The sequence below is a fragment of the Glycine max genome, chromosome 20 (assembly GCF_000004515.6).
Source record: "Glycine max cultivar Williams 82 chromosome 20, Glycine_max_v4.0, whole genome shotgun sequence".
Classification (NCBI taxonomy): domain Eukaryota; kingdom Viridiplantae; phylum Streptophyta; class Magnoliopsida; order Fabales; family Fabaceae; genus Glycine; species Glycine max.
This window is the reverse complement of record NC_038256.2, coordinates 27593395-27613722: the sequence shown is the minus strand read 5'-3', so window position 1 is coordinate 27613722 and position 20328 is coordinate 27593395. Positions and strand designations below refer to the sequence as shown.

General features: G+C 35.0%; 1 protein-coding gene across 2 annotated transcripts; it reads right to left on the bottom strand.

The window, feature by feature from the left end:
- Positions 1–1102: 1102 nt before the first annotated feature.
- Positions 1103–11325, bottom strand: LOC100805603 (uncharacterized protein sll0005). Of its 2 annotated transcripts, none has more exons than XM_003555661.5 (13): positions 10802–11325; positions 10534–10683; positions 9771–9941; positions 8716–8859; positions 6919–7024; positions 6649–6797; positions 6366–6491; positions 5036–5179; positions 4590–4677; positions 3550–3923; positions 2528–2854; positions 1660–1890; positions 1103–1320 (listed from the first exon to the last, which is right to left on the bottom strand). In XM_003555661.5, the coding sequence occupies exons 1-13, from the start codon at positions 11012–11014 to the stop codon at positions 1186–1188; spliced, it is 2358 nt and encodes a 785-aa protein (XP_003555709.1). In that variant the 5' UTR covers positions 11015–11325; the 3' UTR covers positions 1103–1185. The 2 variants fall into 2 exon arrangements, with proteins under 2 accessions (XP_003555709.1, XP_014628348.1); XM_014772862.3 differs by having other exon boundaries at positions 1103–1375; positions 10802–11284.
- Between the last annotated feature and the right edge of the window lie 9003 nt (positions 11326–20328).

Sequence of the window (20328 nt, the reverse complement as noted above, 5' to 3'; positions counted from 1 at the left end):
TATTGGTCATGTATATGACAATCATTTTGTTCAAGTATAGCAATGATAACGACATTCGTTGATTTTCGTATTATAGCATGTTTATGAACATTTGAATGTGTACTTGTCATTGTAACAAGTATTTCTAAGAGATGGTTGTCCCATGCTGCCAATAGCTTTGCTATGGTCACCACATTGTCATTATCAAGCAAAAAATTGACCTAATCATTATATTAGTCGAATGCACAAGTATACTAATTACATGAGGTTGACCACACAACATGTTGATTTAGGAGAAGATAGAACATTTTTTTTATTGTTTACTTGTTTGTAACTTATGTAGTTGTAATGTCATGGATAATGCATGCAACACTTTCTAATCATATTTGCGTAATAAACATATTGTTTTCGATTGAACATAATAGTCAAATACTAAATAAATGCATATGTTAACCATACTCATATACATCGTCAATCAAATAATACAAATACTAAATAGTGCTCAGTCATAGTGTATACAAATATTAAATAGTATTCAGTCAATCCCAATTATCATGATCCTAGTCCACCATGAGATTTCGTATTTCAAATTTTAAGTGAGAGACAAATTTGACTTTTGACTCCATATGCCAGATGTAGAAGAAATTGGGCTAGTGTAGGAAGAAATTCCCATGAAAAAGAGAGAGAAAATAAAGAGAAACTCTTTCAAACTGTGATCCTATAATTGTACTTTCTGCCCTAGTATGAAATTTTGCCATGTGTTCATCATGCCCATTAAGTAACATCCATGACAATAACATGGAATGCAATTTACAATTTCTCTTCCCCCAAGTATACAATTCACTATTATTAATATTAAAAATATTTTCTTTTATAATAAAAGAAAATAATAGCCCACATACCCTTTTTTTTATCAACCAATATTAGTTGTTAATTTTGTTGGAAATGTTAGTGAAAGAAATTCAAACTAGAAAATCTCCCTTCTACTATTCCTTTCAACGACCACACAAACCTTATAACAACAATAACCCATATATTTAACTTGGCATATGCTAAGTGAGGTAAAGTGAGTTTTGAAAATATGTAAAATATGTAATTAAGAATTTTCTGCAACATGAAAATATGTAAAATAATGGTCATATATACAATTTTTGAACAACTGTCAAAATATACACAATTGTGTGCAGTAAGGTAGACAGAATTCTCTTACAAAAATGTATCACGAATTAATCGTGCTAAAACCCGAGAAGATAATCTGCTAACAACCTCCGGAAGCACTTTAACAGAGATGCCTGGTAACACTGGGAGAAGCTCTTGGATAATCTGAGGAATATTCAGTGCCTATGGCCACCCACAACCAAATAGATGGATAAATAAGTATGTCGAACCTTTTTAGCTGACAAAAATATGAACGCACTAATATTTAGCACATTTTTTCTAACATTTTTTATTATTAGTTGGAATTTATTGAAAACTACAAAATTATGAGTGGATGCTCATTAAATAAGCAGTGAAACCCACCTAAATTTGTGATTTTCAATAAATTTTGACCTATAACAAAGAGTGTATTTAAAAGAGTATGTTAAAAAGTGTGTTGCTAAAATTTCTCTTGTTGAAAAGAACCACTGCAAAGAGTACAAAAATAAAAATCATGACTTTCAGCAGTGAATTCTTCATTACCTGACCAGATGTTCTTGATAGGGAACTTCCAGCAGTCAAGAACTCCACCACCATCTGGACATTGTTCAATATAACTTCATCCTCTTCAGTTATGGTGGGTATAAGAGCCGCAGGCTTAAAGGGTCCCACTGTAGGTACCATGCTGAAAACAGGGGTTACATTCTGAACTCCTAGCAAGGACATTACTCTCACCAGTTGTTCCCTTGTTACTGCATCGATGCCCTTGACGATCTGCATTCCACTAGCAATAATGTTAGTCAAATATTTAGAAACCATAAACTCCACAAATGCACAGAAGTGAGGAATTAGCAGTCATTCAAATTTCAGTAACTTCCACCAAATTGGCTCAATCATCTCACTCTCACATATAGTCATTAGATAAACATAATGGCTGGCTGTTCTATAGATTCATACTTATATGCCTACTTGTAGGATCAGTTAAACAAAAAAAAAAAGAGTCAAGGGGGAGAAGGTGAAAGTCAGTATATTCTAGAAAGAGTAGAATAACTAAATTCCTTCACATCTAGAAAGATTCAAAGCAAACAAGATAGGGAGCTGTATAAAAAAACATTGATAATTATCATATGAAAATATGTGATTTTAGGTATAGAGGTAGGAACAGAGATGAAAAAAACACATTGTTATGAATTGAAATCTAGAGCAATGTGATGATATGTTTATAAAACCGAGAGCACTAACACGTTTATACTAATCATAATCCTAACTAATTAAAGAAACAAATCATGACAAGGAAATATGTAAACTAATAATAATTGAGGATAATCTAAGACATGATAAGATATTTATGGATATCCATGTATTCTAACAATCACAATATATAAGTTTCTTCAATGCTTCTAGAAAGTACCTCGTCCAAAAGAAATTCTCGGAAAAAATTCCCCCTGTCAGACAACAAAAACGCTAAAGCTGCCCTTGTTTGCACTGGCTGCTGTGATAGAGGAATGACAGATTGGAATCCTGGCAACAAATATTCTGACTGACTAGTAGAAAGAATCCCAAGTTCAGCCATATTCCCATTCATGTTCTCTCCACCGCCACTTTTGGCAGCAGTAATAAAATTCTCAAAGGCTTGCATGACATCAATAAATCTTTCAGCATCAAAAACCCCAGATTTCCCATATATAGTGTAACGCAGAGCATCCCTTAGCCGAGGAGATTCATCTGTGAGGAGCCTCTATAAGAGAATGTGATGAATATCAATTCAGATTATTCAGAAGAATCAAAAGAGTGTAATATAATAACAGAAGCCAGTTACAAGTGTGGTCATGCAAAATCATAGTGGTTTAGTGTCCAAAGAAACTAACCAGACTGTCAAAATCCATTCTTGTGTCAAATGAAAACAATATAAAGTCAGTCAATAATGATAGTTGTAGAAAATTTCGATGAAGTGTTCATCATATTTCACAAAACTGAAAGTCTGAGATTTATTGTGTTCAAAACTCAAAAGTTGTTTTTCCTCTCATGCATTCTGTATAAAATTGTTATTCCTGACTCATGCCTTTCTCTAAACCAGGAACATTTCAAACTTAAACAATGTTCACCCTTTATTTCCAGACACTAAACAGAAACTTTTCCATCCAATCCATATGCCATTGTCTTCATTCTTTTTTCCATTGAATGATACAATTTTAACTATGATAACCCAACAAAATCGTGCTAATTATCCCTTTCATGCTGTTCATGATTATGTTCATTGAAATCAAAACCAACGAATAATCTTATCTGCGTCTAGTAAACCTCAAATTTTCAAGCAAACTCAGCGATGAATTATACAGAAATTTTAACACCAACATGTGCCCATTGGCAAATAATAGAAGCCAATATTTAAAGAATGAAACAAGCAACCAAAAATTCCACAGACTATTATACCTGTGCAATATAAGGATAAGCCTCGTCAACAATGGCAAATTCAGAATTTCCTACTAAAGCTATCCCTTCCAGAACCCCAATAGCTCTAATTATAAGGGCAAAGTATGGGGGTATCCTAAAAGGATAATCAAAGGTAATTTGAGCTAAATCTGATGCCAGCTCCTGAAAATTGATGTTTTTTGCCCCTCCACCTTCTAAGGCCTGATCAAAAACCTTGGCAAGAACTGGTAAGATAGGCTCCAAATTGACTCCATCGGGAATAAAACCAAGTTTAACAAAGTCTTTTACTATGGCTGGATAATCCCGATGGATGAGATGAGCAATTGCTTCGATCATTCCATACTTTTGATCATCAGTCAGTTTTGTAACAAGCCCTGGGTGCAACATAAAACTTCCATCATTTATCACAATGATTAGGATCTAGGAACGAAAGTATTTAACCTAAGAAATATAGTTGTTCATGTAAACAGAACCACTCTGAAGAATAATACCCAGGCACAGTTGCAAATAAAGCACACTTGTCTAATTGTTTAAAGATAAGCCACAAACAAAATCTGAAAGATATTAACATATATATTATCACCCAATAAGATATTATGCTTTATCCCGTACAAAGAATCTTTCAAGATTAAATCTCATGTAATTTTTGTTAATATTATTCTAAATCTTATCTAATTAATGGTTAACCAATTGAACCAGATACTTTTTGCATTCATTGCCTGGTCTGGAATGGGTATTTCATTTTTCATAGATAGAAAGAACAGAGTGAATATTTTCATTTCAGGATAAGAAATAGAAAATTAAGAGAACCATGAAGATAAATGGTGCTATAAAAATATCCCCATAATTATATATTGATATGAAGAAAATATATAGTTTCTTAGAATAATTTATTTGCCGACAAATATTATCAGATTTAGGACAGTAAACCTAACATTAAAAGAACAAGAAGCTGCATTTGTCTCTCCTAATCACGAGAAAAAAAGTAGTTTACAAATATACAAGATTTCACTACCAGTTATAACAGAAATGATTTTTACCAAAGTCAAGTATGGCAAGTTTTCCATCAGGAGTGCGGATCAAATTTCCCGGGTGTGGATCAGCATGAAAAAATCCAGTATCTAGAAGCTGAAATAAAATGAAAATAAATCAATACAAAAATATAATAGTTTAGGCAGAATTTACTTATTATATATCAATATTTTCTTGGAATACAATACTGTCTGCCAAACTTGCAAATTGCAATACCATAATCAATACGATATAGTGATATACACATGGACCAAAGTTTGGGTTTACCATCCCATTAAAATATACAATGGTCTACTAAATGTGTAGAAATTTTAGTAAAAGAGTAAACGAATTGTAAGGAAAAACACTCAGATATACAAGATGGATGATACACAATGACTGCATTTAAAAAAAAATGTTAGCTGAAAGCTCAGCGATTTTAATGCATAATGCCAGCTGAAAGCACCAAAATCACCTGTTTTAGATAGCAGATGACTCCAACATTAACCAATTCTCCAACATCACTTTCTGTGCTCTGTGACAGCTTCTCTCCATCAATCCATTCTGTCGTAAGAACCCTCCTTGATGTATATTTATGGTAGGTTCTTGGTATGACAACCTGAAACTAAAACTGTTAGAAAAAGCAAGAAAATTCTCTTTGTGACCACTCTTATTATTTGGGAACAATTCTAAGAGATAATACAAAAGTTTTGGCATGCATGTTGTCCTGACAATTTTTAATTAAGTTGTTTCTTCAAATGCCATCAAACACTATTTGCAGATAGCCAGATACTGATGATTGGTTGTGAAAAGATGTAACACATTAACAATTGTTTATGAGCTGAACATCTATTAGGTACAATAAATTTGTAACTTAATGGCCAGAAAATATAGCATTAATATTCTCAGTTTGAACATAGTCATTAAGCATATACAAGCAGTGCCTTGGCCATTAGTAGATATGGAGGCCTAATAAATAGAAATATTATTCCATCCTGATAAAACTCAGCCTTGTTTCTTTGCTTTTAATTTTTCTGCCATCAAATAAAAACACCACTTCGTTTAGAGTACACATACACTGAATGAAATTAAATATACATTCTTGTAGCTACATATACATCCTTAACCAGTCCAAAAATGCTAAAGAAAAAATGAAAAATAAATAACTAATCTGCCTATGAAGCATTCATAGACACCATAAATATCGATTGTCAAATTTTTGTTTTTCGGTTAATGGCACAACTTAACCTAGAAATTGTCAAATCTAAAGCAAAAGATTTTAGAAGAGGCAGTATGATTGTATGAATGCTCATGCAGTCTAGTTTGGCCAAATTGGGAAGTTAAGATTTTGAATATACTTCTTGTGCTCTTAGGTCCTATTATTAGAGACAACAGACTACTAGTTTTTTCTGTGGTGTAAGAAACTTACTAGAAATTTTAGATGGTTAGAAGGGTCATTTTTTTTTAGCCATTAAGTCAAATTAATGGTATTAGAGGTAGTCCATCTAGATTAAATATCTATATTCTCCCTTTTCTAAGCGAAAGTAGGAGTAGCCAGGGGATGTTAAATAATTACATGGAATTTCCCTTGGACAGCAGCCGATTATAGTAAGGAAGATGATCCAGTGAATTAAGAAGTTTGTTGTAATGTACAAGCCTAGCAAAGAGAATGGTTGCATCTCCTACCACTACCACCATCTGATTCACCATATATTGAGGTTGAAATAAAACAAGCATGATTTATACATGATTAAAATTTAAAAGTGGTAAAAAAAAGAAAACAAATTAACAATTAAAAGACTTGCCTGTGGTAGGTCTTTCCTCATCATTTCTGCAAAACGGTTTCCATTTTCACCTTCATTCACATAGTCTAACTCCTCAAAAAATCGAGCAGCCCACTCATCAACCAACCCAACCACATCAATGGAGACCTGCAAAATGTTAGGTAAAAACTTGTTGGATTGAGAAACAGACATTTGTAATGATGAATTACTTTAGTATCACCAATTTTCTGCTACCAAGTGTCATTTTTATGAAATAAATAAACAGATATTACTTTAAGTCTCTGCTCACAAGAATTTAACTTGCCTGAGGAAACTTTCGAAGAGCCAAACCCAGGTTCCTAATAATAAATAAATCAATTGTAACTGTCTCAAGAACGAAAGGTCTTTGCACTTTAACAGCTACCAAATCCCCATTTTCCATTAGGCGACCCTTGTATACCTGTCCAAGAGATGCTGCATAGGTTTCACAAAAAGATAGATACATGTTGATTAATTAACATAAAAAACCAGCCCCGAGAGACGGTACTTTTCTACTAAGAAAGTAATATATCTAACTGGTTGTCTGAAGAGCTACCAGCTGCAATGGGAGAAGATGATAGTTCAGAATAGATGTTTTGCCATGGCTGACCAAGCTCCTCCTCAATTAGAGCCATAGCCACATCATCTGCAAATGAAGGAACCTTTGCATTTTATGGTATCCCCCCACCCCCATCAAGAACAAAGGAGTCTCAGCAAAAGGAATAACTTACAACATCAGAAATCAAAAAGTAATTGTGTGATCGCTAATAATTTTCAATATTTACAATACTCAGACTATAATTCTTATATGTAGTGATCTTGGTTCTACCTAATTAAATAAGCTAACAGAAGTAATATGGTAAGTTATTTCAGAAATTAGAACTAAATATTGAATATGCTACCAGTCCAACTATGTTTCATTTTTCTGAAATGAAGAATAGGTATTTGTTTTTAAGCTGCTCAGATTGACTGTAGAAATAAATCAACAAATCAAATTGTTAAAGGTGTGAATGTAGGAATATAGGTTTTTTATGATGTCAAAGTATAATCAAACAAGATTGCTTCAACAAACATTCAAGGTTAAGCAAACAGAGATTGCTTCAAGATTAATTCAAGATCAAGCAAACTAGATCAAGAAAAAGATAAGGTCTTAGTTTATTTGTTAAAAGAATCTCACTGGTTGATCAATTTTGGCCTCAAACAGTTATTTTCAAACAAAACAAGGCACTGGTAATCGATTACCAGAGACAAGATTTCAAATGAGTTTTTCAAAAGGATTTTGAAATTTGAATTTTAAATCTTATAATCGATTACCAAATGTTTGTAATCGATTACCAGTCACGACACTTCAGAAAATACTTTGAAAATTCATGACCTTTCAAAAATACAACTGTGTAATCTCTTCTCTTCGTACCCCATTGCCCAGAGGCTCTTCGCTATGCGAAGGTATGGGGGAAGGATGTTGTACGCAGTCTTACCCTTGCATATGCAAAGAGGCTGTTTCCGGATTCGAACCCATGACCAACAAGTCATCAAGACACAACTTTACCGCTGCACCAGGGCTCGTCCTCAACTGTGTAATCGATTATCAAAAACCTGTAATCGATTACCAGTGAGAAAATTTCAAAAAAATTGTTTGAAAAGACACATTTCTTCAAATCATTTTGAAAAGACACAATAGATCTATATATATGTGTTTGACTTCAAAAAGCAAGAGAGAGATGTTCAAAGAGAACTTAATTGGAAAATGCTCTCTAAACAACTATTGCCCAAACACTTGCAAATCTATTGAGAATTCTTCTAGGATCTTCAATTTGTATCATCTACTCTAAAGAAGAGAAATATTTTTTGTTCATCTCATAAACTTAGTTGTAATCAAGAGACTGATCGTCTCTTGGATTGTGAGAATATAGAACACAAGGGTGAGGGATCCCAAAGTATGTTCAAAGTCTATAAAGGATTTACAGAGATAGTGGAAAATCTCAAGTTCGGGAAGTGACCAAACCAGTATAAATTGAGTTTGCATTTCTCTCTTCCCTTATCTCAGTTATTTTATTGCAGATTATTTTGTCTTGCGCAGTTAAAAGAATATTATCACATTAATTGCTTTTTCTTCTTATGCTGCTGCATTCTAAGTCTATCATTTAAAAGGAAGTTAAAGTTTCTTAGTGAGAAAATTTTGAAACTTAATTCACCCCTCTTAAGTTATTGAAGTCACTTGTCCAACAAAAAGAAGTTCTTTGGATCACTATTCTCCCAATGACAAGCTATGTATGACAATTTAAATTTGTTTTAAAATAGAAACAATGACCTGCAGAAGAGAAAAAGAAAGGTTAAGGAGCAACACGCTTACTTTATCACATAGCTTCTGCAGCTCCGTCATTGCTACGGGTGACAGTATATCAGGTCGAATGCTCAATGCTTGCCCGAGTTTTATGTACGCTGGACCCAAAGATGTCACAATTTCACGTAACTCAATGGCCCTAGCAACTTCATTCTGGTTATGGAAAGAGGACAAAAGAATAACCAAAATGTAATCTCAAAAATTGCATTTTTGAACAAATACTATAAAGAAACCATTACTATTTACGAAGAAGCTTAAATATTTATCTATGCACAACAGAAGCTCAAGCCATAAGCTCTTAAATACAGAACTAGAACACTAGTATACAGCCCTATTTATTCATTATTTAGATATATAACAAAAATTTACATAATTTATAAATAATATTTAAATTTTTTTAATATAGTTGATTTATATATTTACTGTATACAAAATCATTAGACCTGAATCACATGATTTATGATAAGACATTAAAGCATTCTTTGATCCATTCCATCAATCCACCTACTAGAAAAAGGCTTTTAATTTTGTTACTGTATATTTATTGTATTGTATACAGAATAAAATACTTTTGTTAGAGAACATCACTATTCGAAAACTAGATAACTTCTTACATATATTTACATTTTTTCTTTTCTTTTCTGTTTCTGGTTTTTAGATCCCTTACTTTGGAGGATTTCTTATAATAAAACTTCTCTTTCTGTCAAAAGATAAAAGCCAATTCAGCAGTGTGCTTGATTTAGGGCTAGTTTGTTTGTTTTTTTTTAAAAAAATAACAAATGATTTTAATTAAAAAGATATGTTTAAAGAATTTATAGTAATTACGAAAATTCATTAAGAAAACAAAAAATAATTTTAATCCTTTCTTAGAAGCCAAAAATAGTACACGCCACAGGAGAAAAAAAGCTCTAAAAATATAAAAAAATTCCTCCAAAGCATAGGAACTAACATAACACAACAATCATAATTCAGGCAAAGTAAAGAAAAAAGGCAACAGCAAGTCAGCAATCACGAGCTTAAGAATGCAGGTAAGCTATTTTCCCTGAAGACGTTCGGAGAATTACCTCTTTAACCTTCTTGTTAATCACATCCCCGGCAATGCGAGAAAGAAAACCTCCTGCAACTGATAGCAACTGCACAATGCGCGTTGCAACCGCGCGTGGACGTTTTCCCCAATATGCAGAAATGCTGGCAGGATCATACACCAATGGCAAAAACTCACTACTCTCGTCTACCTACACCATTACATTACGAAACACCAATTTTCTGTTACATTCCTCATCAAAAATGAGGTTCAAACAAGTTTACTTCTTAATGGTTGAAAATTTGGTTGACAGAAATCATAACATATCAATGATTTACAGTTTTTGCCACTTTTCATGCAAAACAAGTTCAATTTTTTAAGCAACTTTCTTTTTATTTCAGTTTTTGTAAAATCATTTCTAAAAATTGTAAAAATTAAGTGGTTTTAGTCTAACGTAAAGGACCAAATAATATCATTTTATAAGCAGAAACTAAAAAAATAAATTTTTATAAGAAATAAAATAAAAGAAAAATGTCATATTTTTATATTAAAAAGTATATTTAAAGTAGAGTGTTGTGACGGTGCAAAAGGATTTTTAACAATATAATCATTTAAAAGTTGTTGACATTGATAATAACTACCTTCAGAATTATACATATAATTCCTTAAGAAACTTAAGTAACAGAGCATAGAAATTATTAAATTAAACTCAAATATAATATCTTAAGAATCTCAAATAATAGAAATTATTATCAAATTAAACGCAGATAATATCTATTCTGGAAAATTTTCAATTTCAACACCTCAACAAGACGAAGTTCAACATCGTCCTCAGCGAAGAGCGAGTCCCTCAAATTCTGGCCTCGAAGACCCCTCATGAGCGTCGCTAACTGTTCATCCTCTTCCATTTGCGCCCTCACTCTCTTAATCTCCTTCGAAACATCTCCAATTCTCTGCCACAATCACCACAAACAACAACAACACCACCACACACGAGACTAATTACTTTTGCTTCAATTAAACAATAGCCGATTCAAATTGAATCAATTCCGGAATCGGAGAAGAAGTTACCGTGGAGACGCCGCCATTGACGGCTCTGGTCGGAGGCGGCCTCGAGTTTGCTCCGTTGACGGCGGGTTTCGGCTCGGCGGAGACGGCGAAGACACGGCTGGAGCGACGGCGTAGGAGGAGGAGGTTGCTGTGGCGGCGGTGGCGCGGGGAAGGAGAGGAGGCGCGATGGAAGGGATCGATTCCGCAGGAGACGAGCTGCGATGCCGCGTCCATGGCGAAACCGTGATTCTCTTCTCTCTTCTTCTTCGCTTCGGTGGTTCTAGAGAGAGAAACTCGTATTGGTGGTTGTCATTTGGTACGAATAGGAACTGTGAAATGAACTCAATGAAGTGCTAGTGGTGCGAAAGAAACTGTGATGTGTGTGCGTTAGTTTTTGCAGAAGGAGCCAAGGTGGAGAGCTATTTTTTTTGAAGAAAAAAAATTTTGATTTATTTTTGGTTTACATGTGAGCCACGTAACTCACGTTCCTTGAATGTGAGATTTTCTTTGGTTTTTGAACGATGGGAAATTTTTTGACTGGCTTTAGATTAAAATACTTGAGAAAAAATAGTGCTGCCTTTTATAATGAAAGTGATACAGACTTGCATGTATATTAAGAAATATTGGAAAATAAGAAAAGTGTTATTTTATTTTATTTATTTTGAAGAAATGTTTGGTTCAACTTGCATGTATTACGTTGATTGTTTTTTTTTCTCTGTCCACAAGTTAACCATGATAAAATCGTGATAGTAAGAGCTTGAGATGTAAATATAGCTGGCATTGTTCTTTTTTTCTGAGATTTTTCTCTCTGTATTTTGTATTAAAAATTACACGCTTAAGTTTAGGTTAAACTTAAAATTTATAGATTAAATCTAAAAAACAACTTAATTCTTATTAATCATGTTGTTAGCTTTTTATGTTAACTTAAACGATTATGTAATACATTTGATGATCATGTAAATTAATAGTTGTCATGTTTTATTTAGGTAACTATCATTAAAAAGTTAACTTTTTAATTTAATATGGAAACTTAATAACTTGTTGTCATTTCAGTATTTGAACTTAACCATTTGTTGTCATGTGTCAAAAAGTTAATTTTTTTTATCATGTGACAACCAATGTATGTCACTGGCAATAGTTAACTATGACAATTGTTTAAGTTAATAAAAAAAATCAAAGATATGAATAATTTATCGTATTTTTTGTAAATTTAGAGACAATTTTAGTTTTCATTTTTAGGGATCTAATTATCACTTACTAACAATTTTAATGACGAAAATAAGTATTTACCCTTTAGCTCATGCAGGCTTCTTCCATTTTGATCTTGAAAACTAAATATTGTACAAGTTATCATTTAACTCTATATTTATAACTTGTTTATTAAATTTTAATACATTGATAAAATTACCAAATGTTATATTTATTAAATAATATAAGATACTAATTAATAAATTATTAAACCTTCCGATAAGAAGTTATTGTTACTACAATTTTTTAAAAAGGATAAACATTGTTTTTAGTTCCCAAACTTTTCAATATTTATGATATTGGTCCTTAAAATTTTTGAAGATTGATAAAACGTCACACTTTTTTTTTATTCATTATTTTCATCTATTTTGATCGTTAAAATGATGATGTGACATCAATTTTATTATAATTCATTTCTAGTGGTTGAAAATCATCAAAAATTACATAGATTAATTGTTTTTGAAAGAATTTTAATTTTTTGTTACTTATAACAACCACAAAATGTAAGAATATGAAAAATAACATGTTTAATCGATTCCCTCTTAGAAAATAGACAAACACAATGGATGGAAAAAGAAATTCAGCGTCAACCAATCATAAAAAAAAATTTAAAGACCAAAATCATAAATGTCAAAAAGTCATGGACTAAAAACATTGTTTACCCTTTAAGATAATTATATTAAAATTAGCAAATATTTTATATATTATAATTTTACACTATTAGTAAATAGTATATTATTTATAAAAAAAATTGATGATAATAAGTGCCTTTAACACATGGTGAAAATATTCTTACCGTGATTTATAAAACAATCTTATCTTATTTTTTCAATTGAATTTTTTTTTGTATTAATCTATACCAATAATAAAAGGAATATCCACGTTTGATGTCTATATTTTATTAAATAATATTATCTTTAAATCACTTAAACTTTCAATTTTTTCTAACTTAGATTAACTTCTCATTACTTTCATATTGTTGCTAGTTTTTCTACGTTTGATGTCTATATTTTATTAAATAATATTATCTTTAAATCACTTAAACTTTCAATTTTTTCTAACTTAGATTAACTTCTCATTACTTTCATATTGTTGTTAGTTTTTATTCTGTCATTTTTTTATTAATGATTAACTGAATTTAACTTCTGTTTTTTAATTTAAAAAAATTAGAGAAGCACGAAATATTTCTCTTTCCCTAGTTTAAGGAATTAATTAACGAGAACATGAAATGGAAACGGGAAATTCTCTTACCTTAAAAAGAAAAAAACAAATTTATGAAGGGCATTTGGGCATGATACTTGTTGGCTTACCGGCCTCACATGTTGTGTGATGGTGTGTTGTTCCCTCTGATGGGATAAAGGGGTTTGGCATGCCATTATGGCCACGCATTTTTTGTTTTGTCGCTCTGCGTTAGCGTCAACTGTGTCAATGACGTGTTAATATTAAAATGATAAGGTGAACAAGCAACTAAGTCTTCTACCGGTGATCAGTAATTAGTAGTTACAATAATTAGATATAATATTAAAATACTGAACGAAAAGAATTAATTGTTTTTATTCAATTAATATACCTGATATAACAGGTTTATTACCGGATAAATAATATTTAAAAATTACACACGCTATTCTCTCTCCTTTATCGACTTTCTCTTGTGATCATTTTCGAAAACTATTTTCAATCTTAAGCCTGTATCATATATGCTTGTACATTCCTTTCTCTCATAAACCTGTTGGAAAAATAACACTCTTACATCACTATATCATCGTTGGATATATATATTCTTACAAATAAAATTATCCATGCCCACAAAGAATATTGAGAACACATACAAAGATTACACTATAGAAAAAATAATAACAAACACAAGATTTTAATGTGGTTCCACACCTCTTGCTTACGTCCACGGAATTGTCTCAAAAAGTATTTTTCTATCACAAGATTATAACCCTCTCCAAATAGTGTATCACTCTACAAACCTAAGTACACCACTCAATGATTACAAGAAATAATAACACTCTCACACAAAGACACTTTTCTCCCAACAAAGTGACTTTGTTTCACAATCTCTCTTCTCACACACTTTCTCTACATGTGTGTTATTTTTCTCCACTAATTTTCTTATCTATTTATAGTGAAGATTGTCACCAACTATAATAAATAAGTTCTTATCATACCCTAATTTTGTCTAGGGACTATCGTTCATTGATTTTTTTATCCTTGCTAGTCGACTTACGGTGTTGAAAGCCAGTTACAGTGCAAAATAAAGGATCATTCATTGTTTTGATCAAGAATGCAAAAAATACCACAAAAAGGGGGGCAAAAGGGTCTTTTCCTTGGTTTTCCTAGACCCTAGCTTGCGTAGGCTAGCCTTTGGCTCACCTGGGCCACCAAATAACTACATGGTGAAGAAACCAACTCGCCTGGGCGAGTTCATTGCTTCAGCACTAAGTTTCAGCTTGCTTGGGCGAGCTGCCTTTGCCCCAAGTGCCCATTTTCTTATAAATAGGCGTGCTAGGGAGGCTGAGAAAGGGTTTCAAGGTTCAGAAGTTGGGGAAATTGAGAGAAGACAGAAAGAAGAAGAAGAAAGAAGAGGAAACTAAGCTGAGGCGTTACCGAATTGCGACCGCGATCATTCCCTACATCGTTCCTTGTTCGGTGTTCTTCATGCGACCGTCGGTTAGTTTTGTTTTTAAGATTTGAATGTGATCTATGTACCCTTAGAGGCCCCCCTTGTTATTATGTGCATATTCATCTTCTTCATCTATCATCGGCGATCCCGTTTTTCTTTGTAAAGTTCAATCTTAACCGATCACTGGTGTTGTAAAGTTGTCTTAAAAGAGGATCGAAATTTAATAAACAAAACCAAGATAAAACCAACTCATAACTAACTTCTTTTTTTTTTAACAAATATCAATTGAGATCGTTTCAAGGTCTAATGCCTTAACGATTCTCTCTGCTTTTCAAAATTTAAAACATCATTTCAAGGTTCAACGCCTTAAATGACCTTTTGTTTGCAATTAAAATCAATCTTTCAAAAACATAAAATCAATTTAACACAAAAACTTTCAGACCTAAAGAACTATGTGGATCTAGATTTCTCATCGCACCTGAGGATACGTAGGAGCAAGGGCAACACCCTTGTCAACCCCAAAAAAATAAAAAATAATAAAAGAGAAAATACATAATTTTGAAGTCATGTTTTACACACTCGATTAAAGGCTGCCATCCCTTGTGACGGGCATGTGGGGGTGTTAATACCTTCCCCATGCGTAAACAACTCTCGAACCCTTATTTTCAAAAGTCCCAGACCTTGTTTTGGTTTTTCTAACGTTTTTCTTGAATAAACGTTGGTGGCGACTCCCACGCATTTTCCTTTTTGGAACATGCTCCTTTTTCTTTTCGCCTCGCACTCCCGTCATAGGGTAGGTTGTGACAGATGATGACTCCATTGGGGACCGTTAGAGAGTTAAGTTATTTGATTAATGTGCAATTTTTTATCATGACTTCTTATTTATTTATACTCCCTCTTCTCTTTTATCTTTTGTTTTGTCCATATTTGTGTATAAACTTTGCTATGTTATTGTGTTTGGTGTGTGTCTGTCTATCGATTGCATTCGTAGTTAGAAGTATTTTTGTTCTATGCACACATGGCACCTACACCTTTGCACACACATTGAGATGTTAGGCCCTATACCCGGGTCTGTGTTGTGAATCATGCATGTTTTGATGATGTAAAAAAGAATATACTTGATAATGGTTGTCATCATAAAAAAAGGGGAGAATATGAATAATGCAGGTTTTGATGACGTGAATGTATGAATACATGGTTTTGGTGATGCCAAAGAATAATCAAACAAGGTTGCTTTCAAGATTACTTCAACAAACATTCAAAGGTTAAGCATTGCTTCAAGATTAATACAAGGTTGCTTCAACAAACAAGCATTGCTTCAAGATTAATTCAAGATCAAGCTTTTGCCTCAAAACAAAGTGTTTCCAAGAGATCAAAGCTCTGGTAATCGATTACCAGGCAATGTAATCAATTACCAGAAGACAATTTTAAAAAATAGCTTTTAAAAAGGGTTTTGAATTTGAATTTTGAATTATGTAATCGATTACCAGCAACGACACTTCAGAAAACACTTTGAAAAGTCATGAACCTTCAAAATATAACTGTGTAATCGATTACCAGAAACCTATAATCGATTACCAATAAAGAATTTCAGAAAAAGATTTTTGAAAGGACACATCTCTTCAAACCATTTTGAAAAGCCACGAAGAGCCTATATATGTGTGTGTCTAACTTCAAAAAGTAAAGGGAGAGATATTCTAAGAGAGCTTAATTGCCAAATGCTCTTTCAACAACTCTTGGGCAAACACTTGCAAATCTATTGAGAATTCATCCAGGAACTTCAAATTTTATTATCACTCTAAAGGAGAGAAATCTTTCTGTTCATCTCAGAAAGTCAGTTGTAATCAAGAGACTGGTTGTCTCTTGGATTGTGAGAATTGTAATCAAGAGACGGGTTGTCTCTTGGAGAATCTTTGAACACAAGGGTGAGGGATTCTAAGGTGTGTTCAAAGTCTGTGAAGGATTTACAGAGATAATGGAAAATCTCAAGTGGGTTGCTTGAGGACTGGACGTAAGCATGGGAAGTGACCGAACTAGTATAAATTGAGTTTACATTTCTCTCTACCCTTATCTTATTTATTTTATTGCAATCAATTTAGTCTTGCACGTTTAAAGAACATTATTAAATTGATTGTTTCTTTTTCTTATGCATTTTGAGCCTATCATTTAAAAGGGGGTTAAAGTTTGTTAGTGGGAAAATTTTGAAACTTAATTCACCCCCCTCTTAAGTTATTGAGACCACTTGTCCAACATGTGTGAGCCATAGGGAGTGGAGGTCGATCTGTGGTCATGTTGGGAGCACCAATGCTCCTTCTGAGAATGCTTTCTTCACGATGAAAGGTCCTTCATAGTTTGGAGCCCACTTCTCCCTATTGTCTTTTTGGGCTTGGGATACTTTCTTCAAGACAACATCCCCTTCTTTGAACTTGCACGGGCGTACCTTCTTGTTGAAAGCATTCTTCACCCGTCTTTGATACAAGTGCTTGCGGCTCATAGCTACCAATCGCTTACCTTCTATAAGATTGAACTGATCAAAACGCGCTTGGGCCCACTCTGATTCTTTCAACCTGGACTCTGCCAGAACCCTTTAAGAGGGGACCTCTACTTCAAATGGCAGTACGACTTCCATTCCGTACACGAACGAAAACGGAGTTGCCCCAATTGATGTGCGCACTGAGGTTCAGTAACCATGCAGCACAAAAGGGAGCATCTCGTGCCAATCTTTGTATGACACCGTCATCTTCTGAATGATCTTGATGTTCTTGTTGGCCGCCTCAACTGCCCCATTCATCTTGGGCCTGTAAGGCGTGGAATTATGTTGTTGGATCTTAAAATCCTCACACATTTCCTTCACCATCTTGTTATTCAGGTTGGTGGCATTGTCCGTGATAATCTTCCTGGATAACCCATACCGGCAGATTATCTCCTTTTTGATGAATCTAACCACCACGTTCCTCGTCACACTGAAGTATGAAGCAGCTTCAACCCATTTGGTGAAGTAGTCGATTGCAACCAAGATGAAGCGATGTCCGTTTAAAGCCCTGGGCTCAATGGCTCCGATGACATCTATTCCCCACATAAAGAAGGGCCAGGGTGCTGCCAATACATTCAAAGGCATGGGCGGAGCACTGACATTGTCCGCGAATGCCTGGCACTTGTGGCATTTTCTCACATGGATGCAACAGCCGCTTTCCATGGTGAGCCAGTGATAGCCCGCCCTTAGAATCTTTCTGGCCATGGCATGCATCCCAAAGGACCCTTCATGAACCTCCACGAGAATTCCCTCGACTTCTTTAGCGTCTACACATCAGAGCAAAACCATATCATGATTTCGCTTGTACAAGATACCTCTGCTTAGAAAGAAACCAACTGCCAACCTCCGCAACGTCCTCTTGTCGTTGTCAGAAGCCCCCTGTGGATACTCCTTATATGCTATGTACCGCTTGATGTCGAAGTACCATGGTTTACCATCTTACTCCTCTTCTATCAAGCAGCAATGTGCGGGCTTGCTGCGACATTTGAACTCGATGTATGGCAAGTCTCCATGTGGGGTTAGCTGAAACATGGATGCCAGAGTGGCAAGCGCATCAGCCAACTGATTTTCCTCTCTGGGAACATGGTGGAAGGAGACCTCATCGAAGAAATCAGCTAGTTTCTTGATGTAGGCCTGATAGAGTATCAACTTGTGATCCCTAGTTTCCCATTCTCCCCTCAGCAGGTGAATTACCAAGGCTGAGTCTCCATACACTTTGAGCAATTTGACTTTAAAGTCAATTGGTGCTTGGATTCCGAGGGCGCATGCCTCGTATTCAGCCATATTATTCATGCAATCGAAGCCTAATCTGGTTGTGAAGGGAATGCATTGGTTGTCGGGAGAGACCAAAGCCGCCCCAACCCCATGGCCTAGGGTGTTGGACGTGCCATCGAACCACACGATCCACTTATCCCTGTCCTCATCCTTCACGTTCTCCCCGAACAAGGCCATGATGTCTTCATCTAGAAACTCCAGATGCATGGGCTGGTAGTCGTTGAGAGGATGTTGAGCTAGATAGTCCGCCAAAGTGCTTCATTTTATCACCTTTTGGGTGACATAGACAATGTCAAACTCAGATAGCAGAACCTGCCATCGAGCGATCCGTCCTGTAAGAGCAGGTTTCTCAAAAATGTACTTGACTGGGTCCATCTTGGATACCAACCAAGTAGTATGGCTTAACATATACTGCCTTAGACGATGGGACGCCCATACCAAAGCACAACACGTCCTTTCCAGCAAAGAGTAGTTCATCTCATAGGCAGTGAACTTTTTGCTCAAGTAATAGACAACCCGTTCTCTCTCATTGAAATTGTCATGCTGCCCCAGCATGCACCCCATCGGCTCATCCAACATTGTGATGTATAGGATAAGAGGTCGCCTGGGAACTAGCGGCATAAGCACAAGAAGGTTCATAAGGCATTGCTTGATCCTACCGAATGCCACTTGACAGTCGTCGTTCCATCGGACCGATTGATTCTTATGCAAAAGTTTGAAGAGAGGCTCATAGGTAGTGGTGAGCTGCGATATGAACCTTGCTATATAGTTTAAGCGCCCCTAGAAACCTCAGACTTACTTTTCGGTGCGCAGCTCAGGCATCTCAAGAATGGCCTTTACCATTTCGGGGTCCACCTCTATCCCTTTCTGACTTACGATGAAACCAAGCTATTTTCCCGACTTGATCCCGAAGGTGCACTTGGCGGGGTTCAATCTTAACTGGTACTTCCACAGTCTCTCGAACAACTTTCGCAAGTTGACGAAATGTTCCTCCTCGATCCTAGACTTGGCAATCATGTCATCCACGTAGACTTCAATCTGTTTATGCATCATATCATGGAATAATGCTACCATAGCCCGCTGATAGGTTGCCCTCACATTCTTGAGCCCAAAGGACATCACCTTATAACAGAATGTTCCCCACAATGTGACGAACATAGTATTCTCCATGTCCTCCGACGCCATCTTTATCTGATTGTAACCCGAGAACTCGTTCATGAAGGAAAACAAAGCGAAATTGGCTGTTATCTACAAGGACATCGATGTGTAGTAAAGGGAAGTTATCCTTTGGATTGGCTCGGTTTAGGTTCTGATAGTCTGCACACATCCGTACCTTCTCATCCTTCTTAGGGACCAACACAATATTGGCCACCCATTCGGGGTACCGAGCCACTGCCAAAAAGCCAGCGTCAAATTGCTTTTTCACCTCTTCTTTGATCTTTAAGGACATCTCGGGCTTCATCCTTCTTAGCTTTTGTTTTACCGGGAAACAACCAGGATTCAATGGTAACCGATGTTGTACAATGTCGGGGTTTAAACTGGGCATATCTTGGTATGACCAAGCGAAGATGTCTTGGTAGTTTCATAGCAAAACCACCAATTTATCTCAGACCGGTGTGGTCATGCCCGTACCAACCTTTACCTCTTTCCTTTCATTGCCAATACCCAAGTTTACGATTTTTGTTTCTTCTCGGTGCGGCTTCATCTCTTGGTCTTCCTAAGAGACCATCCTTTCTAGCTCCGGGGAAAACCTCATATCTTCATCTTCTCCATCCTCAACTTGGCTTGCTATTTGTTCAAAATCGACGTCAGGGTCCTCGGTATTAGTACCTTCACCAGACTCTTCGTCGGATTTGTACCATT

Coding starts and splice junctions, on each gene's coding strand:
- LOC100805603 (XM_003555661.5), bottom strand. CDS start 11,014: ATGGACGCGGCATCGCAGCTCGTCTCCTGCGGAATCGATCCCTTCCAT. Junction 6,798..6,918: donor ATCTTCTCCCATTGCAGCTG/GTAGCTCTTCAG, acceptor AAACCTATGCAG/CATCTCTTGGACAGGTATAC. Junction 6,492..6,648: donor CTCTTCGAAAGTTTCCTCAG/GCAAGTTAAATT, acceptor AACATTTTGCAG/GTCTCCATTGATGTGGTTGG.